Genomic DNA, 22,868 nt, shown 5'->3' with positions numbered 1-22,868 from the left:
CATCTTGCAACATAAATCGCCGCCCCTCAACATCATCATAAAGAAGAATAAAAACTACACAGTGAATATATGAAACAGCTCGTAGATAGTTGAGTGACAGTCAATATCAGCAACCAAAATCCAAACAAGCTTCGCAATTAGAATAAGTCCATGGTTATCTTTTGACTTTTGTACATCGTCATAATCATAATCATCATAAGAAGGAAACGAAAAGGGAATCAAAGAAGAAAAAAAGGAGCGGGGGGGATTGAAATATCAGCAGATAGCTCTCTCCAACCCCGGTTCATTAGTTTGAAGAGATTTTTGCTGCAGAAGCTCAATCCTAGTGCGAAACAAATCGTATCATCGTAAATGGTTTGGTGTCAACAAGACCAGAAAGAAAGAAGAAAAAGAAGGAAAGGGTGACAATATTGCCATTAATGTAGCCTCTCCTTCACATACACCATGGCAGCATAGCCAGCACAGCACTTGGTGCTCATCTCGTGGAAACACCACGGGCACTTCACAGTCATGGATAATGCCCCGGTGAATCCTACATTGCCCCTCGGCCGAATAACAGCCTCTGGGTTGGCCATGGCTTCGTAGATGTTGCTAGGCATGTCGTGGTAATATTTGCATCCGCAACACTCCACAAACATCTTGGCAATCGGCTCGCCGCCAACAGGTGAGCCAGTTGTATGTCGCGGCGCCTTTGTGGGCGCAAGGTCTGCAGTGGGCGACGGCTGGCTCCGGATCGAGGATGGCGGTGTGACTTTGGGACCAAGACGTGGCGATCCCAACACCTGAGGAGGCGGAGCGAGGGGAGCTGCTTTTCGAGCTTCTTCCAGATAGGAAGCAGGCCATGGGGCAGCAACTGGCTGAGCTTTGCCATTTACTCTTTCCTCTCCAGAGATCAATGCAGTGGAGGGAGAGTGTTGCCTTGGCACTATTACATGTTCCACGACCTTCAGGGGTTGGTGCTTCAATTTCGGCAGAAAATCAATTCCAGATATCGCATCCACATCCGTCTGAGACCGACGGTGCGCAGCTTGGCCTGTGGTCACAGTAGTGGTCTTGGTAGAAATGACGGCGCTCGACGTGCTAGTGTTTCCCACAGGTCGTGTACTCTTTGGAGGGCTTGAGAAGCCCCCGCCACCAATCTGGAGGAGGAGCGGCTGTCTGACTGGGCTTGTGGAACCGTTCCTGACGCGAGGTCGCTCTGTGGCTACTCGTTTACTCTCAACATCTTGCGTCATGGGGGGAAGACCCTTTTCAGATTGAGGTCGGGAGGTGTCAGGCGTACCAGGCATTGATGGCGAGTGGAAATCGTCAGACGAATCATCATCAGTCGATGTCGTTGGAACTGAATCGTCCGTGAGGCGGCGAACAGTAAAATCACTGTCATCTCGAAGGGAGCCTCGAGATTTACGGATTGGAGACAGCGATACCTGTGTGTCGATGACCTTCATAACAGAGGATTGAATATCGTCCCATGTCGGAATGTCTATCGGCTCTGGCTTTTGGCCTCTGGTGATGCGGCCGGCGTCCCGTGGAGTGGTTTGGAGGGATGCCCCGCCGCTTGTTAGTTCATTGCTCCCAGGCGCATTGTCTACCATCTTCTTGGGCCTGCCCGTGGACGGATCATGATTGCCGTTAGCAGACTCGGAGCTGCCAGGTCTTGGTGTGCGCGGAGATGACATGGATGACACTGAGCCATCCAAGCTCAGCATGGAATTCCGCTTTGAACTACGACGAGGCGGTGCTGGAGGCGAAGATGTCGTCAGAAGGGTTGAATCAGCGACATGGCCGCTCTTGACAGCGCCGCTGCCTTCGTGTTGAACCTGAGCAAGGTTGGTTTGGCTTAATTTCTCATTGGCTGGCTTCTGTGCAGTAACGGGACTGCTTAGCTGGAGATCGCTTGTAGATACACTGAGCTTGGGCTTTGTGCTCTGGTTCCCGTTGCCCGACACTGGTTGAGGAGAATTTTGACCAGCAGCCATTTGAGGACGAACATCGACATTTGGTCCAATGATTGCATTAGTCTGAGGGGGCGGCAATGCGGACGCGGATTTGGTTGCCTCGCTAGTTAATGCAAGCTTCTTCGACTTGTCTTGCTGCGCGGCGGACTTTGTTGGTTCTGCCGAGTCTTTTTGTTTCAGGCCAACGAAAGCTCTCCATTTGCTCTCCATTGTCCCTGTTTCCTGAGCCTCCATCTCTGCAGACGAAATGAGAGATCTTGTCTTGGCCGCTGCAGCCGGGTTCCGAGTGATGGGAGGATAAGCTCGGCGCTGGGACTCAGGGATAGGGCGAGCTGGGGGCGCAGACCACTTCTGATTGTGAGCGTTGTTTGTTCGAAGCGCCGGGTGGATTTGAGACTCGTCCATATCTTCAGGCCCTTCCGCGGTCTTCTGATTCGCAGCATGTCGTTGAATCTCCAGTTTGATACCACCGATGAAGCCTGTCTCGCTCGGGCGAGCCGTGTCAGCGGAAGCACGCCGAGACTCGAAGGGTGACTTGATCAAAGAGGTGAAAGAGCCGGATCGCCTGTGATGAGGGCGAACAGGCACATCATCTTTGGTAAATTCTAGCGCACTCGAAGGTCTCTGCTTATCTCTGGCAGATGCCAGTGCCGCCGCCGATGATCGATTAGCTTGTTCCAAGGCATGTGCCGAAGAAGGGGGAGGTTGCTTGCTCAAGCGCTTCTTCTTAATTAAAGCATTCCTGAGCGCAGTTTCCTCCTTTTCACGCTTCGACGCCTTCTCCTGCTGTTCTTTTCTCTGCTGTTCTTTTTTCCGCTGCTCCTTTTCTGCCTGCTCCTTCTTTAGCTGCTCCTTCTTCAGCTGCTCCTTTCTCAGCTGCTCCTTTTTCAACTCCTCCTTTTTCAGCTGCTCTTTGCGCTCTTGCTCCTTTCTTTCTTCTTCCTTCTTCAGCTGTTCCTTCTTCAACTGCTCTTTCTTCAGCTCCTTTTTGTGGTCCTTTTTATCATTCTTCTTGCGACGGCCATATGCCTCCCAGCTTGGAGACTGGCAAATCGATCTCCGCTCCTCTTCATCACTCAGCGGAACATCGAAAGAAACAGCCTTGAGAACGGGCTTGTCCACCAGTGGAGGGTTATGCACAACCACAGCGCTCCTTTGTGCGTTGTTGTCCAATTCGGGTGCAAAATCCAGTTTAAGCTTAGGAGAACTAACGTTGATGGTCAGTGGAACTATCTGGGCCACTGGCATGCTCTCTTTGGTGATATTGGCACCCATGGGAGCATCCTTTCTAGGAGGCGCTTCGACACGGTGAACCTGGACTGCAGTGCGATTTGATGACGGAGGTGGTGGCCTGGAGACAAGGGCAGCTATGGAAGCTGAATTGGTGGACAACACATTCGGTTGCGCGGTCTGGAGTCGCTCAAGCTATATTTGGTTGAAAAATCGGGCGCATTAGCTTTCCTGGAGCTATTTAAAGGCATCTGGCGGAGAACCGCAACGCGACAGGAGAAACCGCTCTTACCATGTAGCGTCGCTCGAGCTCGAGCATGCGCTGCAAGCTGTTTGAGCGAGCCGGTCGAGTCTTGTGGCTAGACATGATTGTCAGGCTGCGAGTTGGGCGCTTTGGCTAATCCTGCCCGACGAAATGGAGGAATGCGTGTAAAAATAGACGGTCAACGACGAGAGTTGGCAAGGCGGCACAAGGGAGAGACTTCGTCAGTGGCTACGATGTGGCTGGTAAGAGGATAAGCTGGCGCACGGCTGCGAGCATGCGCCTCCGTTGAGGTCCACGGGTGGCCAATTCTCACGAGCACTGTATCGTGACGGATGTTGGACGCTTCGATTCGAGCACAGAGCTCACCCACCGTGGAAACGAGTGACGATGGAAGACAGGAAGAAGAAGGAGAGAAAAAAAATCACCCAACGGAGACATGCATGAGCTGCCCTCGGCAGAAAAGCGGTTGGGCGTTGGCCCTTTGAGGAAGCATTCAACAAATGCACGTGGGGGCTGGTCGAAGCGACGACGTTTGGTAATCCAAGCTCCTGGCCCTGCTCCGTATTGTACAGGTGACAGAGTACTCGTAAACGCAAATACTATTCCAATACTGTACTATCCGTACTAGCAAATGGTCTAAGGACCGGGAGCAAGCGGATAAAGGAGGCGCCAAAAACCAAGCCAGCGCCCTTGGTGCCCGCAATACGAGCTGGGGAAGCAAGGTTTGGGGCAGTGTGGTGTGCAAAGCTGAGACAGGCGATGAGGTGGTCCAATAGGCCAAGCAGACGAACCACGCCAGCTGAGCAGGCGGCAGAGCAGTCGGACGATTGATTGACGCCTAGAAGTCCGTATTCGAGCATGACAAGTCCAAACTGGTCCCTGGCTCACCGTCAACGGTGCGACCCTGCAGGCAGTGCTAACGGAGTCGGGCGTAGGCAGAGTCCACAAAGAGCAGAATTCCGGCTCCTGGGGCTGGCAATGGAGCCTTTGGGCAGGTGAGATTGAAAGCACGCGGCGAAGCGAAGATTGTCGGGTTTGCAGGGGGTCCGTCGATGGGATGGGGATTGATGAGGGAGGTGAGGCGAGGATTGGGTTTGAATACCAAGCAGCCAAGCAAGCCAAGGTCGGGTGCCCAACCGCAGAGAGGCGGCCTCGACTACTGTAGCACCAGCAGCAGCGCTTCGTACAGGCTGGGGCCGCTGCGTGGGGACGTGCATGTACGGCGGTGGGAGATGCCCACTGAGGGCGCTAGCGGGTTAGTGTGCTGTAGCTTGCTGTCGCTGATGGATTCTTCCTCCAGTCCATTGAATCAATCGCTGACCCATGTCCACCTGCAGTCAGTGCCTGACCCGAGAATGCCTGCAACGGCATATACTTCAGCTAAGCAGTGAGGGAAAAAGCCACTCTTTGTTCAATACGAACCGCTAGAGACGCCAACCCCTGCTAGCCCCGGTGGCTGTTGAAAGGGCTCAACTTTGATCTCGCCGATCGTCGCCATGGATCGTGACTTTGTGGCCCGCCGGCCGCTAGCAGACACTAGCGCGCCAACAACACGTTGTTCCACCTCGTTTTTATACACGCCAGCATAAAAATAGGATCAATTTCCATGGGCCCCGTTTTAGAAAACGAGCTTTGTTGCAGGGTAGGCCATGACGTTGCATTGCATTGCATTGCTTGATATCCAACACGAAGTGTTTGACCACCCGGAGGGAAGGAAAGAAAGAAAGAAATAATTGTGTGAAAATGGGCTGGAGCAAACCAGCCAAGAATTCAGCGGGCAGTGCGAGCCACGGTTAAGCTGACTGGTGGCGATATTCAACTGCCGCAGATCCGTCTTCTTTGCTATAGATAACTCTACTTTTATAGCTCGGGGTCCGTGGCTGACGGTCTAAAGACATCGTATACATGCAAGGTACCACTAAGGGTTCAGCCCATGCCAAGAGTCAAGAGTCTTCTTTGGCCATCCCCAGAGACTAGATGATGGTGTTGTTGTTTCGACCAACATTGTCTCTAATATATATATATATATACATACACATCTGCTATACGTCTATAGAATATCTATCGGTATATCTCGAAAGCCCCAGTTGCTACTGCATGGATATTTACACGGACGATCGAGATCGGTAGGCATGGTGACATGTTATTTCTCACCTACAGTAGATCAAAAGCGACAGGGTCCTACCTACATGTACATGTAGGCGTCCATATACGGGTCATTACTTGCATACTGCACCATGTACATCATTGTGCTTTAAAATGTATCCCATAACCTTAGAGGCGCAGATACCTAAACTGCCGTGTCTAATAAAGCCCTGCCCAAGCCACACTGACAAGTGGATTCAAGTGGTATACATGTATCCGGGGGTGCACCTCCGGGATGCACCTCCGGGATATTCATGATATCTGGAAGGGGCGGGATATCGGAGCTAGTCATGCGAGAAGCCGTGCGGATAGCTGAAGCGGACACGAGCTTTAATCGAAGGCGGCTGTCTCTTCTCGGAGACGGTGGCTACGTGAAGATATAATTCGCCGCCACCGTTGCCCTGCGTACTGCACACAGCCTCGATTTGATCTTACTAAAGAACTAGAAGCTAGTCCAATCCATCTTGTAAAGTTCACCTACCCGCGCCTCTATTATCTTTACCGCTCGTGACCTTTGATAGAACGAAAAGAGTGGAACTTCCACACACCCATGAGTCTCACTAGTAGTATACGGAGTACTTGTATATGCTATGCAAGGCCTAAGGATCATTGGCGCCTAGTTTCGTGGTCATCTTCTGTCAAATAGTGGCAGAATACTAAAGCAGCTGAGATACTTACATCAAGTACTTGCATATGGGCGCTGAACTTTGCTCATCTGTGAAGTAGCCACTTGACTAAAGAGAGATACTCGAGCGCCAGTTTTGAGCACCTGGGTGTAACTACAACGAATAATTCTCAAATGGTGGTGGATATACGAAGTAGAGTATAGTCAAGACAAGCATTTATCCCCCTTCAGGAAGGCTATGGTACCCAAAAGAATGATGAGAATATCCATGATTCAGTTAGCACAGCAATACTGTAAATAACCATTGAACAGCTATACTCCGTAGAAGCAACTCACACCCTGTATATCTGGCATATGAATCTGATATGGTACATCCCTGGATGATTAGAACAGGCGATTGATGCACTAGGAGCAGCGATATGTTTATCTGCACCTGATCCCGGAGATTTGGGCATAAACAACTGTGTACTTTGTAGCCATGAGAAAAACACATCTGCCTGCATCTTCTACACCTCAACTCTAGAAGCCAGCCATTGAGCGTGAAGTACATGCGACTAAAGTATATAGTCGGAATGTCTTTCCACGCAAGGAGCGTATCTACTAATGTAGGGATATCTGTCTAAGCCATTAAATGAAGATTTACTCCGTACAGCCAACCAGGTAGTGCCAGGTATTGAAACTACTCGTACGACAAAATGAGTGTGTCTCAGACATTGCCACTTTAGTTGGATTTTGCTATTCCGCACGGAAAGAGTACTTGAGAATCCAAAGGCTATTCAATGTCTCAGGACTCCCATTCCTCCCAATTCAGGGCCGTTGGGAAATGTGGAGGTTGCGTTAGTGTCACAACTGAGACTGGCACCCTTCATCAATACTATTATTTGCTTTGTAAGTTCTAGGTCTATTTGCCGTTGGCAAAGCATTGACAGTTAGGGACTAATATCGTTTGCTCTCCCTGCAGCGCCTCAGGATTTCTCATTGAGCTTAAATTTTGTCAATAATCGTTATGAGGTACCTAGTACCATTACATTACGGACGTTATAATTTATATCTAGTATGAGCTGTGATAGCTAGTTCACCGAAATACTCTGCCCCAGACTTTATCATTGCTTCCTACGGGAGAGATGTCTATTTCGTGCTGGATGTATACGATCGATATGAAACTCATTGCACCATATATGTACTTATTATGTATGTATTCTATCATATGAAACAGATATTCCGCCAATTAGCAACTTGCGCCAAACTCCTAGTGTTACTCATACATTTCGTTCCATGCATCATCATTCGTAACGTACAGACTTCATTCATCGTAATGAATCATACCATTCCCCCTTTTTGGTGAATCGATCAACATGAATTATACAAGCGATTTCATCGAAATTGGTTCATGTATTCCTCCACAGCCTCGTGAGTAGGGCACATGTGCGTCCAAATTTCTTCCTGCTGCCCGAAATCATGCAAGCCATGGGTGAGGTCAGCGACCTCACGCCCTGCACAAATAACGAACCTCCAAGTATGGCGAAACCATGCCCTGAGCCGTACCGAGAATTCATTGGGTATCTTGAGGCGTACGGCAACCCACTTTTGATCAGGTGCGTGGTCCGTCCGAAGAGGCTCTGTGGGTTCGGGTGGTGGCTCTGCAGACTGTAGCAGCTGTTCGTCTGCCCACATGTTGTATTTGGTCTGTTCTGGAGGTAGTACAATTTTAAGGAACTCCAAGGATGTCGTGATGGTGAGAGAGACTGCCCGTAATGGGTTCACCATGGACTTCATTAGTATTGACATCCACTGTGGATAAAGGACAGCGAGATCAGTCATTGCGAGATGAGTTGATCCGACGATTGTAAGCATCCAGCATAATGTCCCAGATTCACGGGCTTCATTACTAAACTCGACAACTTTGTCAAAATTCTCCTTCCAGTGCATGAAAGCTTCGGACGAGATTGATAAAATAGGCTTCGCGATCCTTTCCTTCGAATTCTCTCCAGCCGGAGGTGTTGCCTGACCCCAAGCGTCAAGAATAACTCCCTGACCTAGCCATTTTAGTGAATGATCTCGGCAAATCTGGACTGTAGTTGCACCACCGAACGAATGTCCCATCATAGTGACATTGTTTAGAAACATGTTGCCTTTCCAGTCTTCCCAGTTGACGCCTTTGAGGCCCATAGAGCTAGATGCCACATTCCCGCTCTTTCGGAGGTTCAATGATGCAACATCATCTCCATGACCAGAGTTAATTAAGTCGAGAATATAGAAGGCTTCCTTTATCTCTTCTTGTCGTAGTTCAATTTGAGCTGATCTTAAAGTGTGATCAACACCTCTGCGGTTATGAGGAGAGGTGTCTTGGGCATTGTCTTTGGGAAGAATATAATCAACAACATAATATGGGTTTGATCCTTCCTTCCTTCGGCGTTGCACTTTTTTATCTTTGGTATAACTCTCCTTGCCCTCGTTATTTGTGTGTAATTCGGCTGTTGACGATTCTATAGCCGCGGCCTCCACGTTGCTTGGAAGACTGACATATGTCCTGGCACCGCTGCCATCGCGATGTTCCAACGCTACGACAATAAATCCGAAGCTTGCAAGCTCTCCACAGATTGAACTATAGCAAAGTCGCGAGCCGCCAAGTCCATGACTGAATATGATGACGGGGAATGTCGGCCGACATGTAGAATCTGCCTCTTCCTCCCTGGCCTTCTGTCCAGTTGGACCAGAGTCATTGCGTATGTCTTCTGGCCAGTGGGCAGCCAGTTTGGCGTTTCGAAATGCAGGCAACTTTGTGAAGAGAGAGGTGCAGGCAAGGTAGGCAGTAACCGGGAGCGCTGGGATCTGAAGATATTTAGCATAGCCCTTGGCAGTTGCAGTTCGTGGCCGTGGCATCCAGTCGACGCGGCGAGGCTTTTCTGCGTTATTATGAGATTGTAGATCGCATGGATAATATATTCCCATCAGGACTGTGTCCAGTCGAAGGACCGGTTTCCCATTTCTTCGAAGGTTGGAAATTGGCCGAGGATCGCGAACCGGAACTTCGATGTCCATATATCCAACATTGTAAGGTCCATTGTAGTGAGGAAGTCGATGGAGAAATAATTCTCTGAACGTCTTTCGTGGTTTGATGGCTGACCTACGAAGAGGTTCAGTGGTTGCTTGTGGAGGAGTTGCCATTGCGTTGATGTATGAATGAAGATGATGCCAGTGAAGTACGATGACAAGAGTTGAGCATGATGTTTGTGTCTTTGTTCGCTTGTTGCGTAAAAGTATGTTCGATCTCGCTGGATCAGCAGGGGATTTATGTGGTTGATGTGACTTTGACTGAATGTTTGGGTTGTGACGTCAAGACTACATATACTCTAAAGGCCGAAGCAGGCTTCCCTGCGGGTCTGCGATGATGCACATCGTCACTGCAGCTTTCACATGCCTCAAAAAAGTTTATTACAAAAAGCGCTTGCTGTTTTGTATGAAAGAGCTCAAGGAGATTAGAAAAAAGCCAAACGAAACTCGGCTGGAGCCTATGTCACTCCCATTAGGTAGTTTTTTATGCATAGCATAAGTAAATGCGACATGGCGAGTTGGGGCGCTTTTGTCTATTCCATCTGTTTACACGGCTCCTTACAGAGAGACATCTGTCGCTCTTTGCTTGTTTCGCAGCAGCCGACCACCATAAATGTATAATCCTCAGACATGTGTAAAAATCATTTTGTCTGACTGCTTCATTATGGGCAAGAGATGCTTGGATTCCATCTTGGTAGTTGAGATCAGACATTCTTGAACTTTCTAGTTCACGCGAGCAGTAATAAACAACTTGATGACGACATAATGCAGCCAAACATATGGAAGTAGCGTGGCACCGTTGAACTATAGGTGGGGCCAAATATCGTCCAATAGGAGGGCCTGGGCACAGAGTCCTAGAAATACGGCGCTGGCTGACTCATTCGCCGAGAAAAGCAGAGGTGAGAGTCGGGGCTAGATTAATCCGGGAGGGCACTCCCCGCTCACGTGATAGATACTTCTCGCCCACAATCATTTGGCGAAATCCCCCAAAAATCTCACCGCGCCACTGCAGATTCAGCGTCCACACATCATCGCCAAATCAATCTATCACCATGGGTAAAGTTCACGGATCTCTTGCCCGTGCCGGTATGTGCAAACTATCCCCAAAAGTTTCGCCTTCCTCTTCATGCCCACTGACTTTATTCTTTTCCAGGCAAGGTCAAGTCTCAGACTCCTAAAGTACGACGAAACCGACTCGCCCATCCCTCGCTGACGAATCCAAAATACTGATCATTTTCCACTCTACAGGTTGAGGCCCAGGAGAAGCCCAAGACCCCCAAGGGCCGTGCTCTCAAGCGCCACAAGTACACCCGACGATTCGTCAACGTCACCCTGACCGGTGGCAAGCGGAAGGTGAGAATATTGGAACAGACGGCGGTATTCGGGATTACACTGCTGACGACGGCGACAGATGAACCCCAACCCCGGCTCTTAAACGGACTAGACCACGGTTAGGGAGAGAAGGATGTAAAGATTGACAACGGGGCCGTTCTCCGATGGTTGCTTGATTTCAGCAGAAGGGAAATGGAATGAGTCGGGTCGATTGGCAGGCTGAGCATCATCCACAGTTTGAGAGATGCGAAGAAGCGCGACGACTTTGCTCGGCGTCTGGTGTCGTTTGTCAATATAACGAAGATTCGTCCACGATGAAAAGTTCCACTTGTGATAATATTCGTGATGTTATGATGGGTTGAAATCACAGCTGCTTCGACGACAAAACCAATCGCACCTTCACCCTGTACCGGTTTGCGGGCTGCCTACCTACTAAATATGTTTTTGTATAGACAGAAGTTGCAATTTGATGCGCTTGCCTTTTTACTCTTCCTTCATCATCGGCCTTCAAATCTTCTGGTACAAGCTAGCATCTCGTTGTCCTTGGTTCCATGCCCCTATCAGGCCGGCACACGTAGAGAATATTCATGAAACTCGATCACGGCAATAAAGGCTGCTACATGATTTATGCGCATGTGATCTTGCTAGTAATTTCTTGACAAAATCAACGTAACTCTGATGGCGATGACCTGTGCTATCCCAGGGATGAAAGCACACAGAGCTGTTGCAGTCACGTGATACATGATACAGCAACCAACTTCTCTGCCCCGCGGACTGTAGCTGGTCTGATCCGCAAAGCTTCAGCATTCACTCCAACATCATTCGCCTCGCAGATACTAGCCATTGTCCAAAATGGCAGACGTAGATATGGAAGTCGACGACGTTGCGCCGTCATCAGCGCGAAACGAGTCCGAAATGCAGACGCATACCAAGGCAACGGCGGTCCGGTCAATCGAGGGATGGATCATCATTGTCACAAATGTTCACGAGGAAGCCGACGAGGAAGCCTTGCAAGACAAGTTCGGCGATTATGGAGAGATCAAGAATCTTCACCTGAATCTTGATAGACGTAGTGGTTATGTCAAGGTATGAGACATGTCGCAAAGGCAAGACTTGCAGACAGAGCACTGATTCTTTCCCGCTAGGGTTACGCCTTGATCGAATACGCAACACTAGAAGAAGCTCGAGCGGCAATCGATGGGGCGCACAACACAAAATTGCTGGATCAAACGGTTCAAGTCGACTTTGCCTTTGTCAGACCTCCCCCGGGCAAGGGCAGACAAGGAGGAGGCAGAGCCGGGGGTCGGAGAGGACGCAGTCGAAGCAGAAGTCCCGACGCCAAGGGCAACGATGCGTGAAGATTCTGAAATAATACTGGGACAATAAGTGTGCGGCCGATGTGATGGCCCGAGGTCATAGCACGTCGGCATATGTAATTTAATTCAGCGAGGTATGGGTCTTAGAAAGCGAATGATTGTCTGGTTGGTGGCTGACTGTATCTCTTTAGGATACCGGAGTCAAGCCCGAAACCATTTGGATCTCATTATCACCACTATTCAGATGATAGCAAGTGGGCCGTCTCGAGTTTACTGGATAGTGAGCACGATGGCTTTCAACTTGGGCTTTGACTCGTCCAGAAGCGAATGAAACCGTACAATACAACTAATCAGAATACTGGCTGCCCTCAGGCTAGAGAGTCTTGGGTCCAGAACGATACGATATCCAGAAACTCAACCTTGATAAATTTAACTACCTCATAACATGAATAGAAGATTACTACCCGAGGTGTATGCCTTATACCCGAATGCTATAGATCGTGCAAGACCTGCAGCAGTTTGAAACATGCGATACCGATCACACAAAACTTGATATATGTAGCTCGTACACGCATGAGGTCTACCAATGGATGTTATATTAAAAACCACAATTATGAGGTGATACGAAACATCATTATTGAGAGAAATTAACACAAATACAATGCAAGTATGTTTTACCTGATGCTGCCCAACCTGACCTGGGTAAGAAGCCCCGAGTTCATTATTGTCCCGTCCATGTACTTTGTCGCGTACTTTGCACGCTTTGGAACTTCCCCCGTCAATTGGTGGCCCCCACCTGGCAACTGAAAGCCCAGGATTTCCCCACTACAGCGTTCGCCAGTGAGCGTCGGGTTATTACAGAGGTACATGTACCTTGTCGGCGCAAGCTGTAAGCCTCTTCAGTGACTTCATGCCCACCGTCGTCAGGCATGATCGCGACCACTCTCGATCCCAAGCTCGCGCAATCCAAGATACGCAAGCATTCCTCTCCGCGCGCCTCATCGCAATACGCAATTGAGTCCTAGAACAAGCCCTCCTCCACGCGATGCGCCATTGAGCCGACTGGCATGGCACGCCAGGCGCATTTCGACTCGAGGATCATGCGCAAGCTTCTCGGCAAGGCTGCGCCAGATGCCACCAGCGGCGACCTGGCCAACAGCCAAGGAAACATCCCGACCGTCTTCCGGCCCTCAAAGTCGCAGAATGCCGTGCACCCGGTTGGCAGCCCCATTGCCTGCCTCGACATAACGCCCGATCACCGTGCCGTGGTCCTGGGCGGCCCTCACATACTCAAGACGATTGTGTCGGATGCATCTGTCGACTCCAGCTTCAGCTTCAAGTTCACCGACGGCGTGGATGTCAAGGCAGCGATTGCGGCGCAGAAGCCGTCCGGTGCGGGCGGAAGTCTTGTTGCAGACCAGCTCAACATCCGCGATGTCAAGTGGCAAGGCGCGTCAACAATCTTCACAGCTTGTGCGGCCGGGAGGATCTTCGCCTACGACGTTGCCAGGCTCGGTTCCGGCGGTGCGTCTGATCCTCTCGACTATATCCAAATCCAAGAGGACTCGCGACAGGTCAACAGTTTGGATGTGAACCCTCACCTCAAGAGCTGGGTGCTGTCCGGCAGTCAGGATGGAGTCGTTCGCGTCTTTGATGTCTCTGCGCCTCTGCAGACTCGGGCCGGCTTCCTGACCTTCAGGCAGCGATACACGCAGTTGAAGACCAACGATTCAGTTAGACAGGTCAAGTGGTCGCCCAAGGTCGGGCACGAGATGGCATGCTGCACTGATTCTGGAGTGATTATGAAGTGGGACGTACGGCAATCAGCAAGACCTCTACTGCGGATCAATGCACATGAAAAGTCCTGCTCTGCCATTGCCTGGCATTCGGATGGTGTCCATCTGATCAGTGCCGGCTGGGATGCCAAGCTGCATGTGTGGGATTTTGGAGGTTCGGCAGACAAGCGGCAGAAGCCCAAATGGAGCATCACCACACCAGCGCCCGTGACCACTGTTGCCTGGCGGCCCGGTCTTTGGTCTGCAACGGCCCAGACCCGACGCCTTGCCCAAGTCGCCGTGACTTACGACGAGACGAGCAATCGACGATACGGTACCTCGGTTGTCCACATCTGGGACTTGGCAAGGCCCGCGATGCCATACAAGGAGATTGAGCGGTTCGACAGCTCACCGTCGGCACTCTCATGGCTGGATCAAGACATGCTCTGGACTGTGGGGCGGGACGGCATGTTTAATCAGTGTGACGTTGCCTATGCGCCAAAAGTCATTGATCGGATGTCTACCTCTGCCATGTCTTTTTCGTCCCGGGGAGATGTAGTCATGTTCCTTGATGAGCGACCGCAGCCGCCTCGGCCACACCCGTCTGTCGGCCATGATTCCGAGGTGGTGCCCCGAACCCCATTCAGCACAAGCCCCAACACTCCAATGCTCAGCGTTAGTCGAAGCGACTCAGAAGAAGATGTCCTTGGCAGCTTTCTAGGACCACGAAGGCGAACAATTCGCAAAAGGCGGTTTAGCACTAGATCTGGCTTGCCAATGAGCACCACCCCACCATCCCTGCCCAGCCTGTCAGATGATGGAAAGCAAGTTCTCGGCTTGGAGCAGTCAATCAACGTAACTGGCATGTTCAAGTCCCAGCAGGGTATGGCGTCCGGTCATGTTCCGGCCGCAAAGTCGGTCGGTGTGTACCATTACCTTTCCAGTATTTACCTGGAAACCCTTCAACGAGAATTACCTCTAGACAAGGGCGACAAGCCATTAATCCAGCGAGTGGCGGGCATCATGGAACAGTATGCTGTGGCAGCTGAGAATGTCCGACTGTATCGACTCTCGCAGACATGGCGTATCCTTGCTTATGCCATGTCCTTATTGATGGAGAAGCGTGCGGACTACCACCTGAGGCTTAGGACAGCCCGATTCCGTAAAAGGAGTCTTGACGAAGGAAAAAGTAGTCTTAAGAAGACATCTAGTCATATTCAGATTAACCGCCTCACCAATGGCGAAGACACGCCACGAAGAGCGTCAGGTCAAGTTGGCAGTGTTGACGGCCGGTTATCAAAGTCGAAATCGCTCCTGTCGGAAGAGATCGAGAGCACGTCCAACGTGCCAACACCGGTTGCAAGGCCTGTCGGCGAAGGCGATACAATTGAGTGGGACGAGCGGCACTATCTACATGGGAAAAAACTAACGCCCATCATTGAACCTGAGAGCCTCAATTTGGGGCCTTCTGCTCATGGATCCTATCGTCCTAGCCCACGCCAACGTCATGATTCAGCCCCGATTTCGGAGATGAGCCATGGCAGCGAAACATCCAAGGTATCCATCACTGAAGGGTATGATTTTTATGACATGGAGGCTTTGGCACGGGCTATTGATGTGCCAATGACCAAGGCCTCATACAATGAAGCTGAACAGGCCCACCGAATAAAAGCCATAAGGCATGATTCGACCGATAGCTTTGCTCAAGTGTTTTCTGCCTCTGATAGTAGCGATCACACTTCGCCGAGGAGAGACTCGTCCAATCCCCCAAGCTCTCTGAAGCCCGACTCATTAAGAATATCGGCAGTCGGCAACAAAATTGGTGCTGAGTTTGCTAGTCTAGCTCACGAGGATGGCGAGCAGCAGTCTCCAAAACAGACCAAGGGGTCGTCAAATGGCCCTGCAAAGCGGGCAGACTCCCCTGAGGAAGTCTTCATGATCTCTCAGACGACCGCCGCCACGGACGAGACTTTTCCATCTCAGACATCGTTTGCTTCGCAAACAGACTCGGAAGTCCATGAGGGGTTTGCCGGTCGTCGCCCTACTCCATCCCATGACATTCAGATGGCAAAACCTGCCAGCCCTGCTCCCGTGGCGACGGCTCCCGAGTACGATCCCAGCCCTCATGTTGTTGTAACCGACTATTTCCCTTGGCCAGGTGACGGCCCCTTCCCTTTCCCCACGGAACCATCAGAATTGAAAACATTCAAACCGCCTAGTATGCCTGCATGCCCGCTTGATCCCTACTCTCTCTTAACGCGTGCCCTGGAGTTCGAGTCGCGGACTTCGGCACTCAATGCCTCCGCAATAGTGCTCCTACTCAAGCCACTAGTCCCGGAGTCTGTCATTGACATCCATCAAGCAACTGCAGTCTTGCGGCAGCAGCATTCCCGTCTCATGGGAATGAGCCTCTTCGTCGAGGCTGCTCTCCTGCGCAATCTAGCAATCAAGGGCTGGCCTGCTGGGCTGCCCAACTGGGGCGAGAATTACACCTCCTTATTTACGCCGGCCCAACAGGGCGTCAAAGCAGGCTTCATGTGCTCAAACTGCCGCAAACCCCGAGAAATCGACCGCAGCAACGGCGACTCCGCCCTTTGGACATGCGAAAAGTGTCGCCAGGTGGTGACGCCCTGCGCGGTGTGCGGCCATCGGGATGCGGAAATCGCCAGCTCGATGCCCACCGAGGTCGTCGACATCCCTAGCATCGAGTCCTGGATGACGGAGTGGTGGTACTGCCCCAGCTGCTGCCACGGCGGCCACGCTTCGTGCATGCAGACCTGGCACGCCGCCCTCCGTCCTTCCGAGGCAACCTCGTCGTCGACCGTATACAGCGACGGGTGCTGTCCCGTCGACGGCTGCGGACATGCCTGTCTTCCCGGCAAATATAGGGGCGAAACGGCGACTGCCCGGGCTAACGAGCTTGGCCATGCCGTAGTGGATGGCAGTCGCATACGGGACGGACTTACGGGGGCCAACACTAGCAGGAGGTCCAGTCCTGGGCGCGCTGGTCCGAGCAGCATGGGCATGGATCGCAGTATCAAGAGCGATGCCAATGACGTGCTGCAGAGCAAGGCGGTCGGAATGGCGAGGGAGGCGCTGAATAAGGGCAGTGGAGGGATCTTGAGCTCAAGTCCTGGACGGGCGACCATGACTGGCGAGAGGGAGAGGAGGAAGAGCGTCAAGTTTGCTAGGACGGAGCGTTGAATCTAAAATTAGCGGACTATGCTTTGTTTTCTTTTGCAACTTTGTCGGTTTTTGTTTTGCTTTATTTCAGCATGGTGTTCTGGAAGAACTTTTGGGTTTGCTGTTGAAGGGGAAAAACGAGATATCAGGTGATGGGGCTTGTTAGTAGGCAGTTAGATGTAGTGCCTTAAACCTGTACAACTAACTCGTCTTAAAAATTTGAACATTCACTTGATTGAATACCAACACAATGAGAATAATCCATCAGGCTCTATTTGATCGCTTTCGTGGTACGCTGAATCTATGAGAATAATGGCTACTGTCACCGCTAAGAAGGATATCTCAACCCTTCCCCCTTTCAAGATACCAATGTAAGTTAGTGTTCCAGACCTCCTTTTAGGCTTCATCCTGCAATGTTCTCTCGAAGGCCCTTCGTCCTCAACGTAAACTTGACATCACTAGAAGCAAACGGCAAGCCCAGGTCTCCGTTCGGGCTCCACGCCTCATCAGCCACATCCCCCCCCGCGCCATTACTATTACCATTACCGTGGCCATTGCCATGCGCATTATTACTCTTAGCAATGGCGTTTCTCAGCGCATCAGCGTGTTGGCCCGTGAGATCGCTATCCGAGCTCCCACGCCTACTGCCTGCAGCACTACTACTCTCTCCATCCATGAGCGACGGCACAGCCGAGAGCCTCCCCTTGAGTCTCCCTGCCCAAAGGCCCCTGACGCCGCCCTTTTTCCGCGCTGGAACCTCTTCCGTGCCGGCGCTGCAGACGTACAGGAGGTACTTTAGATTTGGAAGCGTTTGTCGAATGTCGACCACTTTGAGGCCTTGGGAGGCACATAGAGCTTCGATATCCTTGTTGAGGAGGAACCAGGCGTATTCGAAGCGCCATTGAAGAGCGGTTGAACCTCCCCTGGGAAGATAGAGCGGAAACTCCCTACGAGAACCGCTCTTGTCCGAGAGAAGAGAGATGTCGTCTTTTGCGTAGGAGCGAGAGCCATGATGATACAGCGGATAAGGCAGCGCATGAGACAGATAAAGCTGTAAGTGCTTGGTGAGCAGCGCCACCAGTCCCAGCCCGGCCGAGAGAATATCCTCGTTGAGGGTCCTGGCAGTGGCGGCATCGTATATCGAGTTTGGCAGCGGCACGTCGCAGATTTGGAAGGAAAGTGGCGGTGCGTTGGGTATCGGAGTAATGGGGAAGATGTCGGCCAGCTCGGAGCAGATGCGGCGGCGCTGGCCTCGGATTTGCTGCTGCGTCTCTTCCAACAGCTGCTTGGCAGCCACGAGAGTTTCACGATTGTTTCTGATGTCCTCTTCTACCTTTTCCTGAAGCTCTCTGCCTGTAGCAATGGCAGCACTCCGTTTGCGCAGCGACTCTTGTAATTCATCCCTCCTTGCCTGTGTAAGTCTATTTGTGCGCCGTTGCATGGCGACGTATTTTTGAGCCAGAGCAACCTCCTGCTCGGCCACGTCCGGCGCATCGGTAGTAGAGCTGTTGAGGATTTCATTGATCTGCTCCATAATTCGTTGCTGGGTCTGCATGGCGTCTTCAATGGAGCTCTCGAGATTGGCCAACTTCATCAATGCATTATACGAGGAGGTTGCAACGGGAGGAGCGTTTCTCGGCGCGGACTCTCTGGTTGGAAAGTCAAAAGAGTAGACGCCGTCGTCAAGATGGAAGAGGAGCGCATTTGGGGGATACTGGCGGTCCAGCAGCGTGCCAATGAAGTTGAGATCCCTGAGATCAACGAGCTCCTCCAGCAGAAAAGTCCATGTCGTCTGCTTCAGCCGCCTGGCCCATACTCGGATGACGATACGGCACGATCTGGAGACATCGGCTGCCTGGGAAGCGAGATCGAAGAATTGGAAGTTGAAGTTCTAGAATGGACAAGAAGAAAAGCAAGTCAGCGTCGGGGCCTTTGCGAGCTGTCAAGAAGCGCAGAATCCGGTTGGCTCATACCGCCGATCTCTCGCGCACTTCGCTGACGTAGACGGGCTCGTCGATGCCGCCAACGTGCAGCGAGAAGAAGACGTCTCCGAGAGTGTCGTCCAGCAGCTGCTTCAGCCGCTTCTGCCTCTGGGCCGGGCTCGTGCTGACGGTGCTGAGGCTCGTCCTCCGAGGCGGCTGCGACCTGGACCGTTCGGGCCGCGAGTCGTGGCGCAAGTTGTCCGACGATCGCGAGCCATGCAGCTGTCCCGCCTCCTTAAGCGCGCCCAGCTTGTTCGGGCTCCGGATCAGGGCGACATCGTCCGAGGTGCGCAATTGCACGGGGGCAAACGACAGGTTCCGCAGCGAGAGGCCCTTGAGGTGACGGAGCTTGCGGTTCTGCGGTAACAGACGCGGCCGGCGGGGTTCGGAAAGCGTGGACATGGATGCGAGGCTCGAAGCATGTCGTCAAACGATCGGATACGGGCGGCGGCTCTCGCGACCTGCACGATGGTGTTGCGCTCTACTGGAGCATATCAGGCCCGGCTTGGATGAGGTTCGTCACTATTAGGTTTACGTCCGCACTTGGGTGAAATGCAGTTGGCGAAGCTCCAAGACCCGCCCATAAGCATAGCAGTAGCTACTAGACTAGGTGGTAGTTGGTGTGGCATGCCTTGTAGCTCTGGACTGATAACAGAGAGCTAGGTACCTACAAACTCAGTTAGGTACTTGTACTTTCTACGATACGGCTATTTGCATACCTTAGCAGACTTGAGCTTCACGATATGGCTGAGTTGAAGAGAAGAGAAGTAATAAAAAAAAATTGATAGAGCGTCGAGGTAATCATGTGAAGAATGAAGGATAATTCTACTAAAAATAGCCTTGCATCATGCCATGCGAGTAAGAAGCATCCAATTAATATCCTGCATGCTGATGCATATAGTCAGAGCACAGTACAGCCTTGTTTGTATATAATGTACACACGTGCAGCCTTTTTATTAGTTGCTGTCATCCTTGGATCATATATACATAATATCAGCAACAAGGCCTCAATGAGCACAAATTTCGGATCATGCTCCTCTGAATTACCAAAGTACAATTTGTAGTCACAAGCAATCTCACACCATACATGAATGAAATCAATGGCTTGATGCCTTTTATTCTTTTTCCCATCTCAGTCCGACCCTACCCTATAGGGAAAGAAAAAAGATAAACAAAAACAATCCTGATGAAACAAGCATGCCTCCCTGCCGCCCATGGTATCTATGGCCCTAGATAATGAGTACTAGTAGAATAAAGCAAGATTAAAAAAAACCTGAAAATTTGGTTGGAGAGAACAAATAGAGGCAAAAGAGTGGCAACGTAGCGGAACCAGACAGGGCAGCGTGAACTTTCCGGCTCAAGCAAGCAGCTTGTGGATGTCAGGGACCTGTTCCACCAGATGCAACAGAGGCAAAAACAAGGCGTCAGGCCTAGAGTTCGGGTCAGGCTTAGAGTTCGGGTCAGCCTCAGAGTATGCTTTCCAGATCTCGTGAATCTCCTTCAGCTCCTCCCACGACTTCCAGTGCCACCCCTGGCACTTGTTTGGTTCCAAGAGCTGCAAACATGATTAGCTACCTCATCTACCATGACAATCCGTACAATTGGTGGCTGGAAAAAGGGGTGAAGAGGCCATGTTCTGGGCCCCTGACTCCCTAGAGTCTTACCTTTGGCTCTTGGGTCTGGTCAAGCATGTGGCACTTGGTGAAGACTGTAATGTAGTGCCTGATCCCCTCCTCCTCCTCGAATATATCCTCGGTAACTTTAACGATCTCTGTTGAAACGATCTTCAAACCCGTCTCCTCTAGGGTTTCCCGAGCAGCGCAAGCGAAAATCCGCTCCCCCTTATCTAGATGGCCGCCAGGGAACTGCCAGGTACCTGTAAAAGCCCCCTTTTGTCAGCCCTCACGTCAACAAGTCGCGTGAATATACGCTTTCCACCCCGTTCCAAGGCAATCTGGAACACGGTGCAGAATTCCGTAAGGGTGAGGCCAGTAAAAAAAGGAGAGACTTACCCGCGCCATGGCTGCCGATTCGCTTGCCGACGAGGAATTTCCCGTCTGCATTTTGGATGATGGCCGTCACGCCAGTCCTTACAACTTCCATAGTTTGGCCCGACATTTTGTTTTCGTAATGGGCTGTCAAAGTAGAAACTGCGGAAAATAAGATTGGAAAAGATCACAGTTGCTTCGATAATGATTTACTTCCACTCAATCGCAGTGAAATAGTTGCCGATAACGGGCATTTATATACATGAGCGAGTGAGCAACACTGCAATCGCACAAGAAGCTTATGTAATACAAGGCGGTATGACCGGCTTTCTCAAGATCAAGGCAGCAGCAGTCTTTTTCTTTGTCTAGCAGCAAAACTCCATAAAACACAGCAAGGGAACAAAGCAAAAGCAGAAGCCCATCCGCGATTCAATTAATCACTCATTCACTGCCTGGAGGCAAGAGTCTCGTGCCGCCACCGCAAACAAAGCGCTCCCCAGAATTTCATCTACACAAACTGCATTAGTCCTACTTAAACCCTGCCTCATTTCGTAGCCCGAGGGGGGCTGTGCCTTTTTTCCTTGGATCCTTTTGTGCCACCAGGTGATATTCTTCCACTGGTGGGAGTGCACTGCCCTCGAGGCGGCCATTGCCCGACGTGGCTTTTTCTTTTTCTTTCTCTGGTCTGACAATTCTCGGTTGCCTCTGGCTTTCATCTCTCTTTGTTATTTCTTTGTTGCGTTTCTTTCATTTGGCAAACAGGTGGCCGAGTCTCATGACGAAGTGTCGTATAGGACCTTGCTGACGCGGCGCACATTGACCGACAAAGTGGAAGAATGAAATGCACAAGATAAAGAGACAGGAGGCCTACTAGTGCTACCGGTCCCGATCCCATGCTGATGAGCAGTTCTGGCCGAGACGAGGCAGCAGCTTCAACAAGAAAATGATAATGAAAAGGCATCTCGCCCCCTTCCCCTCGCCCTCAGGCCAATGGCTTCGACAGGAGCAAGTACAGTAATGTTACTTGTCTCGGCCAGTAACCCAGTGAGACATGGCAACCCTGGCGGAGGATGGAATTTCGTGCTGTTTCAGAGCTGCACCAGGGGAAGCAGTGGCTTACAGGCCGTTGCTGCTATGCGTCGTGACTGGTATTCTCTCGCTTACTCACTCTCGCTCTCTATCTCTCCTTCAAGGCGTCGTCGCGTCTGCTTGAAAGTTTGATGTGACGTGGCCCGTGTTTTGCGTAGATGAACCCGTGCACATTGATCTTACTCCAGCCTCAACAGGCGGCCTCAGTTTGCCTCTATGGCTCATTGCGTTGGGGACAAGACGTGTAGCATCAACACCATCGGGATAATCTTCACGCTACTTTAAGCATAAAGGAAATTTACGCCACTCATCCAGTGATCTACTGCTCCCAAAGCTCTTCTATACTAGGTAGTTTATTTATAAACACTCGGCAATAGGAATGGTGCCGTAGTACATACTATTCCATTCTGTCTTTACACACCCCAGGATCTCAGGTGGAGAGAAGAATATCTATAGTGCATAGATAAAAGCCAAATGTCTGGTCTACAGCTATTCGAAAGTAGGCTATATAAGCCATTCTGTTCTAGACTACTCGCATAGGGAGTGTTAGCCATTAAATAGAATGTAGGCTAATGTGGCCAAGGCATATCGAGACAACAGCTGAAAATAGGAACACGGTATCGATACCATGTCCTTTGGAAGGGATCGCCTGCACCGGTACCTTAGACACCGACCGTTTCTTGCCATGAAGAGCGCCGAGCGCCCGAGACATTCAGGAGAATGCAAGCAAAGGGTGCTCCCGTAGCCGTAGAAAAAAGGAGATGGTTGAATAGTCCTGCGATTGCCAATCAATGTAAAAAAGCGAGGTGAACCATTAATAGAAGACTACCGGTGAGAAAACATACAGCTATTGCATTTTGGAGCTAAGAAGCGAATATCCAGTCTGGGGTCTTACTGCTGTTCTCGGAGAGAGGCACTGCGATTTG

At 51.0% G+C, this 22,868-nt stretch overlaps 7 protein-coding genes across 7 annotated transcripts; 3 read left to right on the top strand and 4 right to left on the bottom strand.

Moving 5' to 3' along the window:
* Window positions 1-416: 416 nt before the first annotated feature.
* Window positions 417-3,555, bottom strand: TRIVIDRAFT_219216 (uncharacterized protein; the record flags this gene model as incomplete). Its single annotated transcript, XM_014104174.1, has 2 exons — window positions 417-3,383; window positions 3,481-3,555. 2 exons carry the CDS (start codon window positions 3,553-3,555, stop codon window positions 417-419), a joined length of 3,042 nt encoding a protein of 1,013 aa, XP_013959649.1.
* Window positions 3,556-7,597: 4,042 nt separating this feature from the next.
* On the bottom strand, window positions 7,598-9,391 carry TRIVIDRAFT_62124 (uncharacterized protein; the record flags this gene model as incomplete). The annotated part of the gene is made up of 1 exon (XM_014104173.1): window positions 7,598-9,391. One exon carries the CDS (start codon window positions 9,389-9,391, stop codon window positions 7,598-7,600), a length of 1,794 nt encoding a protein of 597 aa, XP_013959648.1.
* Window positions 9,392-10,278: 887 nt separating this feature from the next.
* On the top strand, window positions 10,279-11,149 carry TRIVIDRAFT_91759 (uncharacterized protein; the record flags this gene model as incomplete). Its single annotated transcript, XM_014104172.1, has 4 exons — window positions 10,279-10,363; window positions 10,431-10,456; window positions 10,526-10,630; window positions 10,689-11,149. The coding sequence occupies 4 exons, from the start codon at window positions 10,330-10,332 to the stop codon at window positions 10,710-10,712; spliced, it is 189 nt and encodes a 62-aa protein (XP_013959647.1).
* Window positions 11,150-11,461: 312 nt separating this feature from the next.
* On the top strand, window positions 11,462-11,952 carry TRIVIDRAFT_121456 (uncharacterized protein; the record flags this gene model as incomplete). The annotated part of the gene is made up of 2 exons (XM_014104171.1): window positions 11,462-11,695; window positions 11,755-11,952. Coding segments are annotated over 2 exons (432 nt in total), but the record flags the coding sequence as incomplete, so codon positions are not given.
* Window positions 11,953-13,025: 1,073 nt separating this feature from the next.
* Window positions 13,026-16,904, top strand: TRIVIDRAFT_54894 (uncharacterized protein; the record flags this gene model as incomplete). Its single annotated transcript, XM_014104170.1, has 1 exon — window positions 13,026-16,904. The coding sequence occupies one exon, from the start codon at window positions 13,026-13,028 to the stop codon at window positions 16,902-16,904; it is 3,879 nt and encodes a 1,292-aa protein (XP_013959645.1).
* Window positions 16,905-17,286: 382 nt separating this feature from the next.
* TRIVIDRAFT_144063 (uncharacterized protein) lies at window positions 17,287-19,267 on the bottom strand (the record flags this gene model as incomplete). The annotated part of the gene is made up of 3 exons (XM_014104169.1): window positions 17,287-17,366; window positions 17,430-18,774; window positions 18,857-19,267. The coding sequence occupies 3 exons, from the start codon at window positions 19,265-19,267 to the stop codon at window positions 17,287-17,289; spliced, it is 1,836 nt and encodes a 611-aa protein (XP_013959644.1).
* Window positions 19,268-20,222: 955 nt separating this feature from the next.
* Window positions 20,223-20,968, bottom strand: TRIVIDRAFT_32933 (uncharacterized protein; the record flags this gene model as incomplete). Its single annotated transcript, XM_014104168.1, has 3 exons — window positions 20,223-20,420; window positions 20,530-20,741; window positions 20,878-20,968. 3 exons carry the CDS (start codon window positions 20,966-20,968, stop codon window positions 20,223-20,225), a joined length of 501 nt encoding a protein of 166 aa, XP_013959643.1.
* Window positions 20,969-22,868: the final 1,900 nt, after the last annotated feature.

Source organism: Trichoderma virens (assembly GCF_000170995.1).
Source record: "Trichoderma virens Gv29-8 chromosome Unknown TRIVIscaffold_3, whole genome shotgun sequence".
Lineage (NCBI taxonomy): Eukaryota > Fungi > Ascomycota > Sordariomycetes > Hypocreales > Hypocreaceae > Trichoderma > Trichoderma virens.
This window is presented reverse-complemented; position numbering and strand designations above follow the sequence as displayed.